The sequence below is a fragment of the Taeniopygia guttata genome, chromosome 2 (assembly GCF_048771995.1).
Source record: "Taeniopygia guttata chromosome 2, bTaeGut7.mat, whole genome shotgun sequence".
In the NCBI taxonomy this organism is placed as follows: Eukaryota; Metazoa; Chordata; class Aves; order Passeriformes; family Estrildidae; genus Taeniopygia; species Taeniopygia guttata.
In genome coordinates, this window is record NC_133026.1 from 27676154 (window position 1) to 27698756 (window position 22603).

The 22603-nt window shown below is 37.1% G+C and overlaps 1 protein-coding gene across 1 annotated transcript in view; it reads right to left on the reverse strand.

The window, feature by feature from the left end:
* Nucleotides 1-1370: 1370 nt before the first annotated feature.
* The window catches only part of VWDE (von Willebrand factor D and EGF domains), a 38006-nt gene continuing 16773 nt past the window's right edge, over nucleotides 1371-22603 (reverse strand). Inside the window, exons 12-31 of the mRNA XM_032746681.3 lie at nucleotides 21375-22360; nucleotides 19964-20100; nucleotides 17052-17207; nucleotides 16347-16451; nucleotides 15890-16004; nucleotides 14318-14568; nucleotides 13980-14199; nucleotides 13304-13441; nucleotides 12650-12712; nucleotides 10503-11183; nucleotides 10084-10179; nucleotides 9903-9998; nucleotides 9276-9371; nucleotides 8007-8102; nucleotides 7572-7667; nucleotides 6588-6683; nucleotides 6393-6488; nucleotides 5047-5142; nucleotides 4390-4493; nucleotides 1371-3281 (exon numbers count right to left, since the gene is read on the reverse strand). Of these exons, the coding sequence (XP_032602572.2) occupies nucleotides 3261-3281; nucleotides 4390-4493; nucleotides 5047-5142; nucleotides 6393-6488; nucleotides 6588-6683; nucleotides 7572-7667; nucleotides 8007-8102; nucleotides 9276-9371; nucleotides 9903-9998; nucleotides 10084-10179; nucleotides 10503-11183; nucleotides 12650-12712; nucleotides 13304-13441; nucleotides 13980-14199; nucleotides 14318-14568; nucleotides 15890-16004; nucleotides 16347-16451; nucleotides 17052-17207; nucleotides 19964-20100; nucleotides 21375-22360 (3745 nt within the window). The 3' untranslated portion in view covers nucleotides 1371-3260. The remainder of the gene's footprint in view (nucleotides 3282-4389; nucleotides 4494-5046; nucleotides 5143-6392; nucleotides 6489-6587; nucleotides 6684-7571; nucleotides 7668-8006; nucleotides 8103-9275; nucleotides 9372-9902; nucleotides 9999-10083; nucleotides 10180-10502; nucleotides 11184-12649; nucleotides 12713-13303; nucleotides 13442-13979; nucleotides 14200-14317; nucleotides 14569-15889; nucleotides 16005-16346; nucleotides 16452-17051; nucleotides 17208-19963; nucleotides 20101-21374; nucleotides 22361-22603) is intronic.

Here is a 22603-nt window from a genome sequence, read left to right on the forward strand (position 1 = left end):
CCACTTTTGATACTTTGTCTTTCTAGAATGTGCATGGAAAGGTGAGGTGTTTCTTCATTTTAGTTTACTTACATGCACATTTTTATTAATGCTTTCTCTTCTGCTCTAAGTGCTTCTGGCAAGAATGGATTTACTTTCTTTAGCTGTAAAATACCATTTGCTAGATAAGCTGAGCTGTGGGCAGAAGTTGGGTAAAATTACCTAATATCAGCATGTGACACCTTTAAATGACAGAGATTGCATAAACAACTTTAGTTATTAGCAAAGCTTTCTAACCTCTACATTTGGGTTTGTATATGTACCCAAAGTTATGCTTTGAGAATTTAAACTTTGGGTTTTTCCATTTGGACAAATAATGGGGTGGGTGTAGCAAATTTGCGAAGTAGCTTAAGTTTTTATACCTACTTACTTTTGGGCTTGTGCTGATACTTCTTCATGAGTTTGCTTTTGGTAAATAGAAATGTTAACTTGCTTTCTCTTCTCAGCAATGAAAATACATAATTAACTTTTGTAAAAAGAAAGAGACTTTCCCATAGGGCTCACTTGTGGTTTTATTTTTAACTCATAGCCAACATGACTATCTGTGGTATCTTCTGTGATACAAGCTCTTCCTTCAAAGAATATTCACTGTACTGCATTTTAAAAGATCTTTTCAAGATCAGGGGCAAAAATCAAGGTGCACTTGGAAGAATTTCTGCTGGCCTGCAGAGCAACTGTAGTACAACCAGGTAATAAATGGATGATGTACATAGGTACCTCCCAGCACTCTTTAGTGTCTAAAAAAATCATGCAAGAAAATTCAACTACGATATTGGTGTTGTGCATAACATAGTAAGAATCATTGCAAAATCTTCAGTTTGATACAGATGCCCTTCATTCCTTCAGAGTGGAACTGTGTCAACTCTAACCCTTCTCCCCACTCCCACATCCCCTAACTCTTTTGGGCCTAATTGCAGGTTACAATTTCAGCAGTTCTGTTAACCTCTGTACACAAGCCCTCTCTATAAACCTGCATCTTGTTACACTGAGCAATTTTACTGTATTGTTGCCATGTGCTTTCTAATTACAGTGAATTCTGTTTCATGTCTATGATGGACAATGTAGTAACAAAACAGTTTCAACTAATCACATAATTACTGGGCAGTTTTGAAGTAGCTATCTGGCATTTTGCATGTACTAATAATTTTTCTGCATCATGTGCTTGCTGGAAAATAGCAAAAATATCACAGCTTAGCACTGAGCATTTTTAGCTACTGTAGCAAAACTCTGGATGTGCTTTTGTTCACACAGCTTGCATTCTGAAAATGTAAAAGAAATAATTTCTTTAATTTTCTTTAAAATCATTGGAAATAAACAGCAAGCACTAGCAATTATAATTTAAAAAACCCTTTATTGAGCCTGAAATCCTAGAAATGCACATTTCTTGACTTCTAGAAATTTTGTGAGTTTCTAGAAGTTTTGTGAGTGAAGGATTGCACAAACTCATTAACCAAAGTACTATTAGCAGTGCTCCAGACAGATGTTATCTTTCTTTTTTGCACAGTATCTCTGTAACTGACACATGGAACAGGAGTGATTACAATGAGATTATGTGATATTGGCGTGTTTGTACTCTACAAACTTCTTCAGTACCTTGTGTATCCAAAACAGTTCCAAGAGCTAATCAGATTTTGTTCATTGGCATCTTCGTGAGATGTAAGAAAGGCAATGTCCAAGAGGGGTAGGTTTTAAATAATGTAATGGTTCCCAGATCATCAGGCTATCAACCATGTGGATGCCTGACTGAAAGAAACCATGGAAACACTGAAATTTAAAATGCAAGTGGGAAATTGGACATTTTAAAAGTACACCAGTCAGGCATTTGGAAATCCATGAGGTACGACTCTGCAATGATGCTAAGCTCTCAAAATACCACCTTACTTTGCAAGATGACTTAAGAAACTATCAAAAGGTTAGGAGAAATCTAGGCACAGAGCTGCTAACAGCTATGATTCGGTAATTAGCATCCCAGAATGGCAGTAAATGGCAAAATTACCTCTATTTTCTTCCTGTCTAAAATTAGGGTATGTAAACTGAATATTGCTCAGGAGAACCGGAAGTCTTATTTCTTGCTTAAAAAAACAAAGCAGTAAACTTCAATGGCTTAGCTAAAGGGATGTTTGTGTCTATTACCAGAGCTCATGTTCTTCTGGCAGGAACTGCATGTCTTTCACAGCTCTAGGAGAGGATAGCAGTCCTCTGTAGGAAGCTTCAGAAAAACTGGAATTTTATTTTTTCAAAAGCTATCTGGCAGCTGGCAGGTGCTAACAGTTCATTGGAGCAATTGGTAATTTTGGTAATGGAAAACATTCTCTGTGAAGTCTTTACAAATACTTTCTGACATGATGAGCACGGATGGCATGATGTACAACAAATTTCTCCTCTTATTATTCCTATTTTAAGATTCGTCATTGCTCAAAGCATTGTTAAATTTCTCTAAGAGTATTGGGAACAAAATTCCCTCATATTACTGAGTGCCATCTCAGACAGGAGCATTAAAGTCTTACGGACACAGGAATAATTCAGTAACTGTCTCTTCATGACTGTAAGTAATAAAGTCAAAACAGAAAAGTTGGGATCTTTGGGATCTGCAAAGGCTTGTCATAGATAAATCAGAGTCACTCTGCATCTGGCTGACTGTTAACAGAACAGGAGGCCTTGCCTTCGTTGGCAGTAGCCCAGCCTCAGTTCTGGTTTCCCCTCCTTCCTTGCTACTGGCTTATCATTACAACAAGACCGGTATAAATACAAAACAAGAAAAACAGGTTCTGCATTTTCTTCTGTCCACAGCCAAATAATATGTATATAAACAGCATTTGTAAACAGGTGGTACCATTGACAAGTGCACAAGTGCTGCCTTCCTTGATAGAGTCACCCAACAGCTGCTACAGTCTTGTTCCCTCAACAGAAATTTCATAGTCCAGTTGAATAAACTGCAGAATTTTAGGCTCAGTCATCTGATCTGGGAATTCAATGAAAATATCAGAGGCTCTGGGGTTTGTACATGAGGTAGCAAAAAAATATAGGCATATACATATGTTTTAATGACTGTAAGATTGTTGTTTTGAAGCTCACCAACATTTGTGATTAATATGAATCTTTTAAAATAAGGCTTCTAAATATTCCTTTCATTTAAATGACTCTGTAATTGCCTCCAACCCTTTTGCTATTTTCAAGTCTCATACATCCATGCTGCATTGCAATTGAATTGCCACACTTCTTCAACCATGGCGTCTTTGTACCTTGGAGAGAGAAAACAAATATTAAAACCAGACTTTACTGAAACAACCCATTATTATGATTAAGTTTATGAAACAATTTAAGGAATCTCTGCTTGCCTGATATGCAGAATGAAAACATTAAGTGAAACTTGGGCTTATAGTTCTTTTGTTTCATTAAGAAAATGTGCCATTTTGATCAATGTATGACATAGCACTGTCTGACTGACTGATAATATATATATATTTTAGACTAAAAATAGACTAAATGTATGCAGGACATATTTATGGAAACCTTTAAATCAAAATTATTTCTCTCTTTGGGTCACGTTTTGGAAATCCATATTACAAACATTACAGTATTATTGATATAGGATGATTAGCTGCCTACTTTCAAAATATGTATGAACATTTCTTTGTTTCAATTTCTGAAATAAATCTACTCCATCTCTCAATTCTGCTGGCAGCACAAATGTGTCTAAATACACTGAAATTAAAAGAAGAGAAACACCATAGATGATGCAAGAGGAGCAGAATGCTTTTACTTCAGACATCACAAACCAGTTAGTTTTAACAAAATGTTTAATCAAATTACTTCAGCAAGTGAGCATCAGCACTCACGCAAGGGAATTCAACAGAAAATTGCATGAAAAAATAGAAAAATGGTCATCTGATAAAAAAAGGAAAATTACTCCCAAGTTACACTTGATGAACTGACTAGTAGTGTAGTTAGTTGGGAAAGATCAGGACTTGACCTGATGCAAGCTAAGAAAGTCATCAGTAGGATACTCTTGCCTAAAATGAGGCCAGCTTCTGGAAAAGAAAATAGTGGTTGCTGTGAAGAGGATAGTTACCAATTCCTACTGCATAACAAGAGACAGTCAGCCCAATTTGAAACAAAGGAAGTTTACATTTGGTGCTGAGAACAATTCTCTTTAAGTATTAGAACCTAATAATGTTCTTCTAATACTCAAAAAGCTCTTAGGAATTCCATTAATTTTCTCTCGCTGCAGTGAAAGGAAGAAATCAGACAAAATACACATTTGGTGTATGCCATGCTGTTTCAGTGGACATGGGTGGACTAGTTAATTAAAATCACTGTATTGTGATGGTGTCTTAGCTCTACCTGTACCTGAACTTTCTTCCCACAGAGGACTCCAGTATAACCTGGACGACAAGAGCACACGTTGGGCAACAAGCATTTCCCTCCAAACAGACACTTCTGGTTGCACACAGCTAAAACAAGAGAGGTACATATGAGGGACACATCTTGGTGAAGGAAAAATAGATGCTATCTCTAGATACCTATTCTGTTTGTTACAGGAACCAAGACCTTGGAAGGTATTTTCACAGGGTAACACCCCTCAGCATAAGGAGACTTAAAGGTCACATGGAGCCAACAGTGTTCTTATGTCTATCCCATCCCTCTTTTGCTTTGATGCAGATTTTATGTGAGAACATGCTGAGGGCATGAATGAGACTGAGCAAAGAACATGAGTAAGGTGTTTTTTGGCACATCTTGCTATTTCAAGCAATCACAACGGCCCCTCAGGACTTGTGCAGCAGCATATAGCACTGGAGCAAACCAACACATACTGCCACGCTCCCAGATGCCATCAGATCCTGGAGGGCTTCAGAATGGGGAGAGCCATCTCTTCTCTTTATCCTGCCTTTGACACAGATGTGGATAAACTACATCCAAGGTATAGGAGGACTTCTCTACACTGTGCATGGCTGAAGCATTCTGAGCTGCGCAGAAGCATGAGGTTTCAGGTTGCATCATTCTTACGTGTTTGACACTGGAATCCTTCCCACTGTGCAGGACAATGACAGGTACTCGGTCCAATACACTCCCCGCCATTCTTACATTCCTGAAGACAGATTGCTGCACAAACACCATCAAAAAGTATGGTTATATCCCAAGTGATTACAATGAGTTATTATTTAGATTTCAGGATGCTCACGAGAGGTGGAGTGCTTTTCACACACAAGAGTCACATCATCACTTAAATATGTGTCTAAGGCCAACAAGATATTAAAGAGAGGCAACTGGAAACAAAAAGCCCTACAACCAAAACCCACATTCAATGGTTCTGCTGTGTCACAGATTTCTACAAAAGCCTGACATACTGAATAAGGAGAGGACCATTAAAGAGCTTTATTTTCTCCAAATTTACCTTTCTAAAGGACACACCTTGTCTCTTGGTAGGAGATCTTTTGTCTGTCATTCAACAGAACACCCAATGAATCAACTCAAGAATATTGGATCCAAAGTTATTTTCATTGACACATTTGTCTGCACATTTGTCTCTGCTTATTAAGATATGATCTAACCCACAATTATTTTCATTCATTCATAGCTGATTATTTGATAATCAAATCTCTCCTCCACAGTGCCCAAGAATATCTCACCCCTGTAAATACTGGCAATATTTTTTTTCAAAAAACAACCCCTTTCCAATAATTACAGAAACTAATACAGGCAAATTTATTTTTCCTCCATGCCATTAGAGAGCTTATTGCCCACATCTGTTCTCAAGCCTTGGGTGGGTACTCTGACAGACAATAACACTTTAGCCATCCTCATGCTGATTTTCATGCCGACAATATTTTTATCCACGCTGACACAATTTATTTATGCACCATCAATATCTTTATTAAGATACAATGTGACCTACAGACGTGCAACCATCACAGTCCAATTTCTACTGGTCCTAAAGAACTTGTGCCCACTGCATCATTTATTCACATCATATCCAACTGTTTCCAGTTTTCCAATATTTCACTGAACTTCTTTTTCTATTAGATCTGGTTTTATGTCCTACAGCACAAATTGGATTTCTTTCACTTTTTCGATTCATCTCTTTGCAGATATGCAGATGTTTTTATTTAGACAAGAATCCAGAAAGAAACAAATAATATTTATTATACAAGGATGTCACAGATATTTCAGTCCCATGATTTAGCCTAAGAACTGCATGGTATTAGTTCTCCCTCCTAAATTTCATTATCTTCAATGTGTATATATTCTTAAGTTCTTTGGCACTAACTTTGTATTACTTCCATAGGCAGAATTGCTCTGAGTCTTATATTACTTTTAAGGTATGGTTCTCCTGGTAACTACAAGGTACTTACGAGTGTTACATCTTTTTCCTCTCCATCCTGAAGGACAAGAGCAAATGTTTGGGCCTACACATCTTCCTCCATTCATACACCTTGGCTCACAGACACCTTAAAATCAAAACCATCTGGTGTTTAACACATTTAGCTGATTACAGAATAATTTATTGGTTATTTTTGGATCACAGGAAGATTTTAACACTGGCTTACTTTTTTCACATCTTCTGCCTGTGTATCCATCAGGACAAGTACAGACATTATTTCTTATGCAATGACCACCATTTTTACAAGGAGGGCTGCAGACAGCTAAAAGACGCAAACAGGAGGAAAAGGCTGTAGTTAGCATTTTAACTTAGTGATATACTTTTGGAAAACAAGATTGCAACAGTAAGATTCTGACAGCTTCTATGGACATTCAACACTATCAGGCCTGCCTTGCAAAAATCGTATTAATGTGGTTTGGTGTAAAATCAATAGTAAAGACAAAATCAGATAAAAGGGAGTCAAGGCTGGCAACTATATGTGTACAAAAGTAACCAGACTACACATAACATACAATGGAACTGGATGAAAGCTGCTTAAATGTTGAGTGGAATACAAGACTTAATTTTGAGTCTTCATTCTCCTTGGACAGCTGTTGAATCAGCCATAACATCTAAAAAATAATGTAATCTCTGTTTTACACCACTTCTCAGGTATAGTAAAAAAGACAACCTTGACTCAGGGAAGAAATTATGACGTCTGGCTCCAGATCAGAAGGCTGATGGATAGCTTGATTAAAACTATACTATATTACATTAATATATTATTTAAAGAGAGACTATCCTGTTCTACATACATACTTATTACCTATCAACTAACTAACTCGTGACTACCTGCTGAGAGCCCAAGACACAGCTGGATACAACTGGTCATTAACACAAACAACCTTCACCAGAATCCAATAAAGCAATCACTTCAGGTAAACCATCTCCATGCCAAATTCCACATGGAGAAAACAAAGGAGCAAAGGTAAAGGTTCTTCTGTCTGTGCTTCTCCTGAGAGACAGAATTATGTCTCTCTGTCCAGAGAATATCAATGCTGCACTCAGGTACAAGACTGGAATGTTAATTTTTGTATCTTAATGTGTTCTCACAGATTTCCTCAACTAATGTCAACTAAGAAGTGGGGAGAAGAAAAAAATAAAATATTACCATTCTGACAGTGAGCGCCAAAGAATCCATGTGGACACAGGCAAACATCTGGCTTTGTACAGGAACCACCATTGAGACACACGGGATTACACATTGCTGCAGAAAAAGGGTCAGGAAGAGTGGGAAGCCTGACATCCAAATAAAGTCTATAAAATATGTGTTTCTGTTTCAAGAACAGGAATTAAACACCTAAGATAACTGCAGGTAATGTCATTCCCATAGAATCTTTACCCCAAATTAAAGAATCAGCAGAAGACTTCCCAGAGGTGCTGCCTGGCAGCAGAACTAACCTACAGAGACTCAGGGAAGCGTGGGGGCTCTGCAGCAGAGAGCAGCTGCCCACTGCTGCCACCTGAGCCACGCAGTTCCAAATGTCAAACAATGGGAGGTCCTATGGATGGTCTCCCAGGAAGAAGGAAGCTGCAGGGGTGTTACCTGTGCTGCAGGTAGGTCCATACCAGCCAGGTTTACACTGGCAGGTGTCCGGAGTGAGACATTTGCCACCATTTTCACAGTGCCTGTTGCAAACCACTACCATCCAAGAAGGTGGGCAAAAACATAAGGCAGGGGAGGAGACAGGGGGTAGAAGAACAAGAAAGAGACACATCATAAATTATTCTTGATCTGTTTTTCAGTTCTTTCCCAAAAATTAACACTGGAAGTAACATACAATTGCTATCTGAAGAGGAATTGCTGAACAGAGCAATCTAGTCTCAAACCCGTAACAGCAAGCACAGATGACAAAGGTAAATAAAATGTCTTTCCATGCAAATATCCATGGTCTGGCTATATTTAGTCTTAAAAATGTAGACTTTTAGATAAAAATTATAAACCAAATTAGAAATGCAATACTAAGAGACAAATGGACTGTGTTACATGATACAAGTGCAGCTGCATGCACATAGGAACATGAGACTGACAAGCAATTAAAATATCACATCTGGGGAAAACCATTAATAATTTCTTCAGGAAAAAATCTCATTCTCTTTAGTACTCCTTCACAAAGAGCAGCATTTTTTTGTCAGAATTAAATTTAGAACAAGAAAAACTGAAAACCAGAAGTCCTGGGATTTGAGGAGGAGACAAAGGATTTTCTGAATTCAGGGTCAATAATGCAATGGTACATTCAGGTGAACAATATACAAACAGCATGTCTAAATTTGGATTCTCTGAAGGATACAAATTACCCATGCATGATTTGGTATGTAAAAGACAATTTAGCAAATTTTTCAATTTTCAGGCCAGGTAAAAGGAGAAAAGACACCATAATGTGGTTCTGAATTCAATTTTCCTGTATCCCAGTCTTTCCGACACACCATTCACTGACGCCAGCTTCTGAATGTACCCCAGTATCTAATCAATCTGAGCTAATAAAAGTTAAAAAACTGTCAGGACATATGAAACATCTGCGTGTTTTTCTAAAGGTAATATCACATATACAATGTACTCAATTTTTCCATGTTTGTGAATAATAAAATATAAAATATTTGCAGCTTTTATAGTGCATTATGTTTTCACAGTTATGGGCAAATATTACTTGATTTTCAAAAAGCCCAGGTATGGGAACTTTCAAAGATGCACAGGTATTATGTAATTTGCTAGCATTAGACAGAAGGCATAAAAAATTTAAACTTTAATTTGCTTTCTTCCTCCTGAAGAACAGGAAAAATGCAGTGGATTTTTCTCTTATTCCCTTTTGCTTACTTGTATCACATCTTGGTCCCACAAAACCATATGGGCAGGTGCAGAGATTTCTGGCCAAGCATGTGCCTCCATTTTGACACGGTGGTTTACAATGTGCTGCAGATACAGAATTACGTTCAAGAAATTGCTTCTAGAAAGATGCATGGATTGGTTATGCTTTATTAAAAATGAAATGTTAATAACTGTCAGTAAGCAAAAAACTGGAAATAAAATAAGGAAATATATGCAATACCTTTTATATATGCCTTTTGACAAGAGTAAGTAATAAGTGCAACCTCACTTCAATAGTACAGAGTCCCAACAGTGGTGGTCACCCTGAATAAAAGAAAGCTGACACAATTTCCAGACTGTGCTTCCCACTCTTCAGGAGTGTTTAGCTTAAAGGCAACTACATTCACTGGTGAACTGCTCTACTTAATGTGAAAGCTAAATTTAGGAGTATCCAATCATAAGCAACATTTAGAGTGGTTATGAAGAAAATCAGGACATACACCAAAACGTAACTCAAGAATTCTGTTGAAGTGACAGTGAACACATCTTCATGCTGTCAGAACAAACAGTCATGGGAGTTGTTCACAGCATCCCTTGGGTAGTTATGGATTTAAAAGCAAAGACTGCTACATTTACCTTCCTCACAGGTGGAGCCACTGTATCCAGGTAAACACTCACAGATGTTGGGCTTAATGCACTTCCCATGGTTTTTGCAATCAGGTCTGCATAGAGCTGTAAAAAAAAACCAATGGTACTCTGCAAATCATTAATTTGTGCATGTGAGTTACCACAGGCAAAATTAACATGCCATACTCACCAGCCTGACAGTTATGACCAGCATAACCAGGCTTGCATTTACAAATATTGGGTGCCACACACTCCATATTTTTTCCACAGGGTTGTCTACATCTTGCTGAAAGGCAATGAAGAAAACAAAGAAGGGAATAAGGAAAATGAAAGTGGCATTTCAGCACATTGTGTCTTGCCTAATGTAGTGAACAGATCACAGAGAATCCATGATGTTGCTGCTCATAAATGCAGAGTCTAAGATGCATCAGCAAAGTATTTTAAGTGCATCATACAACTAAAAGCCTGTAGTCTATGCCAATATTAATAATGAACATGAGAAAATTCAATACACTACACTTTCCACTCATAAGACAGTAACAATATGCTTGCAAGTTACATCTCAAGATTCTTTTCTTCAAAGCATTTAAGTGCAATAATTTGCAATACCTCTGCAAGTGAAGCCATCTCCATAATAACCATAAGGACAACGACCACACTTGACACTTCCATCCTGCCTTGGCTCACAGGGGACGCCAGGAAAACAGGGTAAATCAGAACAGGTCACTGCTTTAGGAATCATGGTTTCACTCAATTCTTCAGGAAGCATTTTTGGTGGGACAGTGACTTCCACAAGGGTAAAAGGTAAATTACTCCCTTGATGCTTAGCTAATAGGTGCAGAACTCTTTGAGCATTTCCACCTCTGAATGCTTTGTTTGGCAAAGAATGTCCTTGGCTTATACTTGCTCTGCTGCCAGGGGAAGTCTTCCTGCTGCTCTCTACATAGCTGAAGGCCTCAGCTTGTGCCCTGGTTTTCTTCTCAGGTGACACAGCATGGCTCCTTGAAGATGCAACCTTTACAGCATGTACCAAAGAACTGTTTGCCACATCAGCAAGGTGACCACTGATGGTGCCTAGAGCATGAGCAATGTTTCCAGTAACCACAGGTTGTACAGAAGCACTTCTCTGAGAGTCAGGTGTCTTCCAGGTGGTGATTGTTTTTACCGTGGAGGCTGGTGGTGTGCTGCTACTGACCATTTCTGTAGAAATAAATCTCTCTGGGACATGCGTAGAACTGGGAATATAACCTGACATGCTTAAAACATTCTCAAAGGATGATGGTTGAAAACCTACAGTATATTAGAAAGAAAAGGGGAAGAAATATGTGAATACCATCAGACGTTTTTTTGCCTTTGAGGGTGGGGAATATTTTCTGAACAGATAAACATACAGCCCATTCTTTCTGTGCTTCAGGAAATCTCTCCTTGTGCTACGTCAGAATATAAGTATGCGGTACAACCTAACTGGAAGAATTAGAGAAGATCAAGGTATTCTGATTACAACCTCTCCTGTCCTTATCTTCCAGCCTTTTCTTAGCTGGATGATAAGGATAAAACATGATTTATAGGAGGCACGATTTATAGCAGCAGAGATGTTCCCATATTAGGTCAATAAACAGATTTACTGTCAGCAGATTATCAGCTCCATATATTGCTTTTAACTAGATAACTGAAAGAATTAAAAGAAAAGGTATTACATATGGTTCATCACATGTGTCTAAGCACTAGAAGCAGAGATAAAATCACATCTATGTAGAAGCTTATACATACTGATGCACCATGAACAGTATTCTAGGGGAACAAGCCACCAACTTGTAGCATAAGTATTACCATGTTTTATTCTTCAAACTTTTTAATGAACTTTATTAAACTTTCTGCATGGGTTTTAGTGGGATGTTTCAACTGTTTAATAAACAGCAGAGACTGACTCAGTCTCCTCATTCAAGAGAGCGCAAAATGAATGATAACTTCTTCATATTCTGCCCAGGGAAAGTGTGTGGTTTGTGGCAAGAAGCACAGCACTGTAATCCCAGACTGGTAGAATACTGTATATGGAGTTTTAGCATTATGGGGCAGTGGAGGAATGAAGCCCTAACCTATTTATAACTAGAAAATGGTTTACAAAAGGTTACACTTTACTGAATTGCAATAAAGTGTGGTGTCCCACTGCTAAAAAGCAAACCATTTTGCAGCTGATGAAGAATTATCCAGCACTAGCAGTGTGGTGAGAGAGTCTTCTTCCTCCCCACCAACAATTCAGAGATATAGGGAAAAGACACACGAGACTTTCCTACAAAGAAACCCCCTGCAGGCACAGACCTGGAAATGCCAGCAGCAGCATTTACAGAGTTTCAGAATAAAGACATTCACTTGCCATATCCTTCACCTCTCCTGTGCGTTAAAGCAGGAAAATGGCAATCAACATAATGCCATAAACTTTTGTTTATCTCATATAACAGATGTCCCTATCCCCATGTTACCTATTTTATGTCAGTGGTTGGTCACTAAAACAAAGGCAACTGTAAGAGTGTCATACATCACACTGTTAATAAAATCGCTTGACTGACCCAAGGGATTTGTTGATATTGACATTTCAGTCTCATTTTTCAGATGAGAATACAACTCCAGTAATTAATAAATTGTGTCAAAATGAAAAATAAAGTGAATAGCATAAAACTGACTAGAACCTTTGTCTGCCAGCTATATTCTTATTAATATGTGAATCAGAAATTCCATTATCTTCAGGAAAAAATCACCTTTATTCCCTCCAGCTTCTCCTGTGGAATCCTTCCTTTTGACATCAGTGTCATCAAAACTTTCTGAAAAGATGTGAAGGCACATTAGTTGTGCACAGAAGTAGCTACACCTTTTAAAATTTAAATAAATTATAAACAGAGTTAAAATTTTATTACATAAAAACAACTCAGAATTTAGAAAGTAGATAAAAGTTTAAAAAGATTTCTCAAAAGTTTTTTCACAGAGTGTTTTAAAAATACAAGTAATTTAGAAATTGCATTAAATAAATGTTTGACAGCTGCCTTGGCTTGGGTAAACATTTCTATGTTAATCAATCTAATAGAAATATATTTTTTCAATAATTTATTAATAATTTGTCATATTAAGAAAATAATGAAGAAAAAATGCCAAAAATATTCCACTGTATTATTCTACTTTGATGTAAAACAATAGGGATGTGTTTTGTACCTGTTTATTTCTACTCTAGAAAAGATGTTTTAGAGCTGTATTGACCCAGTACGGTCTAATATTGCCACCAGAAGAAACACAGGCCTGCTTTTCTGACTACTGAAAAGAGTTCTAAGTCCCTGTTAGAAACATGAAGCACAATCAAAGATATTTTATCTGAATGACAATAAGACAATACCATTCTTGTGAAAATCAAATAATTTTACCATGACATGACTTCCCATCTCCTTGCAGATTATTTGGGCATGGACCACAATAGTAAGAACCAAAAGTATTGAAGCAAAATACTCCAGGGAAGCAAGGACTGGATACACACTCATCTACATCCTCTTGACAATTTTTACCTGCATTGAAATACAGATTTTTTTTTTTTTAATAGTGCTGTGTCACTAGACTTTAATGGTACATTTACAAAAGTACAATGTATGCAAATGCTGAGGGGAAAAAAAAAGTGCAACCATTCACTTCAGTACATCTAATAAGAACACCGGATAAGGTTTGCTATTCACATTTTTTCATCTCTTATCAAGTATTTTGCTTATTGTAGAATATGGAGAAGATGGGCTGTGGGGACTACATGCTTATCTGGAGGAGGAATCTCCTGTGTTTCTCTGTGTTGATGAATTTACCTTTGCAGAGTGAAACAATGCAAATTAGCTTTCATAATGAACTAAAATAAACAACTATTATAGTCATGCAAGAAAAATCTTGAAGTATATATTTGAAGAATATATTTGCACCACAGGACCATAAAGTCTCTTCATAATACAACAATAAGTTATTTACAGTGAAAAATTTTAAAAGAAAATTGTAAACATAAAATTAAAATCTCCTATTTATTACTAAACATGATAAACGCATGGAAATAAAGCAGCGATTTACCTTGAAATTCATGTGGACATTCACAGTAATAGCTGTTTATTCCATCCACACATCTGCCAATACCACACTGGTTAAGTTTACAGTCATCAGTATTCACTTGACAGAGATCACCTTCAAATCCAGCCACACACACACAAAGATATCTTCCACTTCCAGGTGGGAAATTAATGTTTGTCACACATGAGCCATTATTTAGGCAATCACATGATTTTACACTGACCTACAAGACATGCCCAATAAGACAGTTTTCTTTTTTTTAACGAACTAGCAATGAGTTCTGTAAATAGATAATTTAGGTATCTTATGAGTAAGTGTCATTTTATTGTAATATTCATTACCTCTATTTCTACCTTGGTTGTTGCATTGCAGTCATCTGTCAAAGAAAATGTTAATTTATGGACATTCACTGACGCAGCTTTCCACAAAAGGAGACCTGATGGGGAAAGACTGGCACCTTCTGGACCAGAATCCAATGTGAAATGAATAACAGAGCCCTCTGGATCTGAAGCCAAAAACTGATATAAAAAATCTTCTCCATAAAATGTCTGTAGCATACCCTGAAAAGTTTCAAGCACTGGAGGCTGGTTACCTGTAACAAAGGAGATATTTGCCTCCTCTAAGGAAAAGTTACAACATACTTATAAAAACTAAAAGGAATGTATCTTTCTACTAAAGAAATCCCACATACTTATTTTTCCTAAATTCTAATGTCATTTGAATGGCACAGGAAAAATACTTGATATTTTCAATGCTAACCAGTGACTGCTGCAAGGAGGAATCCACCCACTGTGGCAAAAGCCACGAAGGAAAAAGAAGGCATCATCAGTGTCTCAGCTGCTAAACTCTCTCATTTCTAACATCATCCTCCTTGTGGAAGAGGTTGTGCTCCTAAGGTTTGGAGTGTTGCCTCTGATTTTCGTTCTTCTCTCATTTCTGACTTTGGCTATACTGAATTCCAGTCTATAACATGGCAGTCCCTTGATCCCTTGACATCTGCTGGATGAGTTTCATTTCATTCCTTCCTTTCACATCTCATCCTTGTAGAATAGTTATACCTACCTTGGCTTTCAATACAAGTTTGAAATGGGACAGGATTCACCAAGACAGGCACCAAAAGTGCCATCCAGACAGGACCTTTTCTAATCAAGGCAGAGTATTGATTTCATAAGTCTTTCACTCATGAAGACACTGATATGATGTATTTGTGATGTTATAGTCTGGGGTTGGCAGGACAGGCTGGATGGCTAATATGAAAGCTCCAAGAAACATTCTGCTTGGTGAAGGGGCCAAGGTGATGTGTATATCCAAAGACTAAAATCTGCACCAAAAGAGCTGCAACTTCTATGTTGGAACTTTGTACTACAGAGAAGGAAAATGAAAAATTTATACTTGTTTTCCCTTCATTGTATGGTTTCTAACTGGACTAGAGTACAGCAGTCTTGGATGTACTTTCAAGTATTTAGGCCATGTATCTATGCCATCAATGTAAATAATGCCCAGATATTAAGTTTCTAATAAATATGGTATCATTTAATTTCATTTGTGATCTCCACTTGTTTTTAATCAGAACAATTTGTTGAAAAATACCTGTTAAACCTATATGTTGAAGACAAACATATATGGATGTAGCTGTGCTAAATATCAAGACTCCAAAGTACTAATTAGACTGAAAGTTGTTAATCTTCATTAGTTATTTGTAATTGCTACAGCAGGAGAGTCAGGGAAAGTTAATTAAAATATTACATATATAGTCTGGAAACGACAATATAATTCTCAGAATTTTCAAAGATAGAAATAATAATAGAAATGCAAAAACACCTAGTTAAACTTAAAATATCACTATTATCATAAATTTAAAAACTTTGCAGACTTTCAACTATTTGGTATTAAAAATACTATTTAGAACTTACTTTCAACAACTGACCAAGTTAACTTTGATAAGTCAGGTCTGCACAGTAAGCAAGGGCTGGTAGGATTTGTGTCTCCTTCACCATAACAGAGTCCATCTATGTTGCACGTTTTCTCCTTTTAGAGAAATGAAAATGTGATTCATTAATTGTTTTGGTTATCAAACTGGTTATGAATTTGTAAGTATCAAATACAATCTAATCATTCTGCACTTCTATTAAACAACGAAGCTTGCTTTTAAATCTAAACAACTGATAGCAAGTTTGGTTTTACTTGGTAATTATATGAAGTACTTTTGGTTTGATTTTTTACATTTAAAATTGCCTCATCTCAGCTTCTCTTTCTGTGATTGAAAATCCCTGCTAGAAACAGGAACAGGTATGTTCTGCTGATTTTTCTAGATCAGTTTTCAGCCTAAAAAAAATGTGTATTTTTATAATAGAGTAGTGAAACACATACCTTTAATGTACATAACCCAGATTCTTGTGGTTCACACACCTGACAGGCTCCATCATATAATATCATTGTTTTAGAATTGCTATAAACAAATCCATCATTAGAAATCTGAAAGGTGAGCAGTAAAAATGGATTAACTGATACAGGTATTGATAGACCCACCTGGTCTGCTATCATGAGTTCCCACTAATTAATAGACACCCACGTGCAGGTGTCTAAACCCTCACAAAAGTCATCAGAAATCTAATCAAACCTGCCAAGGAGTCTAGGCAGATTTTGACCAGCCACACGTCAGTGTGTAAGGTAGATTGAATTCTGTGTATGCTCTATTGACCTTATTGACTCCATCTGTATGAGAGCTCAGGTATCTGCTCACAGGGATTTGTACTTGTGGCTGAGCTCAACTCAGTTCTACCAAAGATGGATCCAAGGTCATTTGAAATATTCTAGGGTAACTACTTGGCCTTTAACTTTACTCTTGAAGAATGTGTGTCTCTGCAGGACCTAGGTTGTATCTACCAGTCCCCTTGCAAGAGAACACCATCAAAAAACACTTGACACTTCAGCTTAGGCAACAAGACTGAGACCCCAAGTTAAGCAAGTTGACTTCTCCCTTTAGTACCATTAAATAAAGGATAATATCTATGTGACACATGTTCATCTTAATAGGAAAATTTGTAAGTGAATATTTGAAATTTCTGAGAGTACCTTTATTTGCCATCTGGCAATGGGTTTGTCGTCAACCACATCCATGACATCATACTGCTGGCTATCACTTGGTAACTGGCAGACAACACTCCTGGCATTTTGGAAAGCAGCTGGCATAGTTAGAGGTTCTCCAGGAATCCATTGTTTGTCACTATACTGAATGTTAAGAACGAAAATTTGTTTTTCACCGACATACATCACAAAAACTTTTTTACCAGAGAAAAACTCCCTATGTATTGCACAGTGTTGGAGCCAGTCTAATGTATCTGGATCAGAATGCAGTGGCAAATATTAGATGACAGTATTTTCACACACAGATTTTTACCTAAGCCTGCTACTGTGGACAAACAGGCAGGGAAGTCTTTCCTGAGCCACGGCCCTCTGGCACTGCATTGCCAAGGACAAACAATCCTTCCAGCTGGAAGGGAACAGGAGGGTGAAGCAGTAGGTGATCCCCAAACACCACTGATCTCACGTGCGAGTGTGTCTGCTCCACTCCATCTCTGCTCCCATGCCAGGACAGGCTTTAGTCAAAGGAAGGGATGAGGGTTTTGGCAGGGCTCAGGAATCATTCTGGGTGCCAGGGCAATTCTGGCAGTTGGCCATTTAGCCCTTGTACAAGCCAATAGGTTGTTTGATGGAACAAGACAACATTGACCCGCAGACCTTTCTTCTAAACTACTGTGAGGACAGGGCATCCAAAGACCCACCTTGAAAGTTCAAGATAACAGAATAAGGATGATAATATTATTTGACTGAAGCATTGATGTGGAAGCAGGGCTAAGCATATGGAAAATAAATAAAATGAGATGGAACTAAGAATCCAGGCAGACTAAGAACCAAGAGAACAGCAAGTAAAAAGGATTTTGAGCTTGAGTAGTTTTTACTGAGATTGCATTTTTTTTTTTTTAGTTCTTGGAGCAAATCATAACATTTATTCAATCCCAATCTTCACATGGAGAGTCATCTGCGATAAAGGCCTTGCCTTTTTTTTTTTTTAACAGAAAAAGAAACACTTTTGCTAAAAAGACATATATGCTGCTTCTGTTCCAACCACTTATTTTTTTCTGTCACCCTATACTAATTTAAGAAATTCACAGCAAAGCTAAGTATAAAAGATAAATATTTCTAAATATGTAATTTTGAGTGTACTTAGTACTGTAACATTTTAAATGTGATACAGTTTACTTCTTCAGAAACCTTTTGTTACAAGATGGAAGCAAGGTCAGATAATTCTTTCAGAAACAGTTTAACTTTTCAAAAACCAATTAAAAAGCCTTCAGATCTGCAGGCAATCCAACTCATAAGGTTCATGGAAAGTGGAGTTCAGTGTAAAACAGAAGGAAATAAAACAGTATTTTTGTTTTGCAGAGATTAAACATATTCTCATCCTTTACATTTAAATTCTCTATCTCTGTAATCATAGGCTCCTGGGCATTTCCTACCCAAATCTCTATCAAGTATCTACCCTAAACTGGGTAAGACAGCCCATGAACAATAGGTTTGATTTAACATTTCAAAAGTGAAAATACTGAAAAGAAATTCTAAATTCTGTCAAAATGCCTCTTCTACAAAGTTTTGATCATTTAAATTCAATCTCAAAATATGTGCAGTTCTATATTGTTGCAAGTCCATTGACATTTCCTTAAATTCACTATTTCTCCCGCCTGAAAAACTAAACAAAAAACCAGTACCCCAAACTTCCTTTCTTTTGTATTCTCAAGGAAAAAATTTACAGCTTTCTCCTCAACTGCAGCTAACAGCAGTAAAATGGCTCTTGTCAGTGAGATGATCATCATTAAAAGTGACTAATTAGGAAGTTTTTGTGTTTGGAGCCAAATGCAGCACAACCAAGAGATTTCAGAATATCTTGCCATGAGTTGTTAAAACTGAGACATTTCAAACTGTGATAAGTGAAATCCCAATAATTGTCTTACTGTGAGCTTAGTCTAAAAGCCTTTTATTATAAGGGGAGCATAAACTTATTCTCGACAATCATTTCAAGCCAACTTGAGTGGATACATGTAGAGTTTAAGAAAAATCTATAGCCAGAATTGCCTAATCTGTCAAAATAATTTCAGCATCTGCTGGAAACAGCTAAGGAAAATTACTGTCTCAGGAACAAAATTTACCATTAAATGGTTCCCCTTTCGCTAGCTCTCACCCCCTCCATCATCACACCAATAAAATACAGTTTTACTTCTAGTTTTTTTTTGTTCTCATGTCTAACATGACATAAAAACTTGTATACTGACCATTTATTCTGGGCTACAACTTGTAAATTGCTTATATATTTGCCTTGAAAACTTTTTGTAACAACGAGCAACAAAAGCCTCTCTACACAAATTCCCCTTAAGTTTACAGTGAAACATTTTTTAATCTCCTGTTCAAACCTGACATATATCATGAAATACCCATGGTATTCTACATCTGGGAAATGGACAACGTATCAAAAACACGTTTATCTTTTTCCTAATGGATTTATTATGTTTATAAAAGGCTATTTCAAGCATTAGATTTGAGACAGAAATCTAGTAATGGCTTTAACCTTGCTGTCCTTTTTCAAAGAAGTGGTACTTCCATTCCTCTCCATAAGCACTTAAAAATACAACGATGTGCTGGTTGTTACTAATAGGAATGCCCTTGCCCTCTTCTGATGGATAGCTGCTGTGTGCTGTTATCTCCCTCCCAGCTGCTGAACATTCCCATTATGTTTTGTATTTCTCTTATCATGGAGGAAATGGCAATCTTGCAAAGTCTTGAGTGTTTGCTGCAAAGTGCTGAGTGCCTTTGCTTTTAGCTTCCACGAAACCATTGGGCTGTGCCCACATCAATGAATAATATGTTTGACATTTTGTCCCTTGTTCTCTAAGAAGTCTAAAATGTAATTGTCGCTATTCAGGGAGACCTACTTGCAATTTGATGATTTCACATTTCAGGTTCAATGAGTCCCTGAAGCCATGTCCAAACACTCTCACAGATGTGCAGTCATACTGTCGAATGTCACACAGCCCAGCATTCTCCAGCTCTGTAATTTCTGGAGCCTGGTCTTGGAAGCAGAGATTAGACAAGAAATGCTAGTATGAGAACTCATTCATATGTATTTGCATTATGCAGTATGTTTATTTTTCTATCCAACCATGAAAACTATGTAAACAAGAAAATCTGGGACCAGCTGAAGGGAAGAATAAACAGAAAGACTTTACATTGTTACACTGAAACTTTAAATTGAAAGCTAGGCTTCTGTCTTCTCTTGGAACCTCAGTATTAGGAAGCAGAGAAATTTCAACTGATAACAAACACTTGTGAATATATGTTTTGCTTTCTCAACTATGGTTCTTTACATCAGACTTCCAGAATAAAACTGAAATGAAACTAAGGCCTTAGAAATAGGAACTGGAAAGGAGGCAATTATGCAATAATTTATATAGGGATTTATGCAATAATTTATATAGGGATTATTTTTTATTAAAAACAAAAACAACCCCCCCCCCAAAAAAAAAAAAAACAAATCAAAACAAAACAAAACAAAACAAAAAGCCACAAAAAACACCCCTAAAAAAAATCTCAGATGGAAGTTACTTCAGGAAATAAACTGACAGATCAGAGCACTCAAAAACAGTTTCTATGAGGCAAAACCAGCTTATTTTATTCTTCTTGGAGTCAAACATTTCTTTTTATTCTATTCCCTCTTTCTCTATTTGCTCTTAAGTAAGTCATTAAAACAAAAACATGATTGCAAACCAAAATATTAACAAGTTTTATTTTGAAAGAGTTTTGACATTGATAGTATTTTTCCAGAGTAATTGTTCAACTGAATTTTTAGTGAATATCTTACCTACTGAAAATGAAAAATCCTTGCCCAGCACTATTTGTTACAACTCTTTTTTCTTTACTACCAATTCTCCTCCTATCCTAACAGTTAGCTTACAGAGATTTTACATCACCGAAGACAAAAACATCCCATTGAGATTTAATAAACTCATTAAAGGATCACATAAACTATAAAAAACTAGGAGAGGGATGAATGTGGCATATTTTCCCTGAAAGAGATAGCACATGGAAATATTGACAGTCTCTTGGGGCTACACTCTGCATTTCAAAGTGACTTTTTAAATCTGACCTATTAGAAACTAAGCTTATGCTTTGGCCTTGGAAACAAGAAGGCTGAATGAAAAATAATTACAGCTGTAGTAAACTGTAATTAAATAACTGAGAACCCTTGCCCATGCACAAAAGCAGGAGAGAAAGGCAGCAAAACAAATACACTTTTCACAAACACTGAGAACATTATTGAAGTAAATCTCATTTCCCCCCACTTACCAGACAGTATGCTGCAGTCATACGAGCTGTAGCCTTGAAAACATGCACAGCCCCATTCTGTACATTCTCCATTACCACTGCAGAGACTGGGACACTTCAAAGCAGTAAGGAGGCTCTCAACTGACTCTTCAAGTTCCTGTGGGCTGTAATTTATTTCTTCTAAAATTCTTTTCTCACATTCATTCTCCAGCAGAGCTAAGGAAGCTTCTGCCCAACTGAGGTCATCTTTCAGCAGCAGGTCTTTAACGCACATACTGATGGCATCCCCTGTTCGCCGGCCAAGGAGGGCACCACAGGACCTTCCTATGCTGGAATTAGCTATTGCCTGCTGGCACAGGAACAAAGCACTAGATTCAGTGAGGCCTGAAGGTGTGGGCCAAGAAGGAAGGAGCTTCTCATCTGTGTCAGTGGCATGGTCCTCTGGGAAAAAGTAACTATATCCCTCTAAATCTGTTTGGCTGAGACTTTGGAAGATGAATACTGGATGGTATTCATAATAATTTTGGCGCTTCCCTCTACTTGTAGCAGATTGATTTCTGTGAAAGCGACTCCTGTAATGGTGAGAATTTCTCCTAATGTTTAAGTTTGAACTTCCCTCTCTTTCTGTACCAGTATTTCCCTCAGAGGTGGCAGAGAGATGTGAGTTTAATAGTGATGTTTTGTGAAGTTTGGTTTCATTATTCTGCCTCTGCAGAACTGTAGATGAATCCATTTCATGTGTAGATGAACGTTTCTTTAAGCCCCTGACAAGATCAGCAGGACCAAGATACTCAGCAGTGACATCCAGTCCTGGTATCAAAGAAAGAAATCTACCATTCTCACTTTCTTTACAAGACAAAGGAGGTTCTGACTGAGTAACTGTCTCCAGATTGTTTGCTGGTTGATAAAATCTGGCATCTTCAAGTGTACAGTCACAGAATAACATTTTTCTAGAAGATGTAAATGAAGCAGGTGTCTTGTCAAACAAACTCTCTCCTGGTAAAATTCTAGTGAGGAAAGGAAAAGGTGAAACTGTATCATCTGAACTATTTTCTTTCTGTTACTAAAGTATTAATTTTTTTTTTGTTCTTTGTTGTTTCATGCTTCTACAGCATAAGTCTGCAGCACACAGCTATATTTAAACAACAGTTAAAACACAAAACATCAAGAGTAACTTATAAAAGAATTGAGATGAGTGGGTATTTTCTGTATACTTTGGTACTTTTTTCCAAACCAAATCAAACTAATCT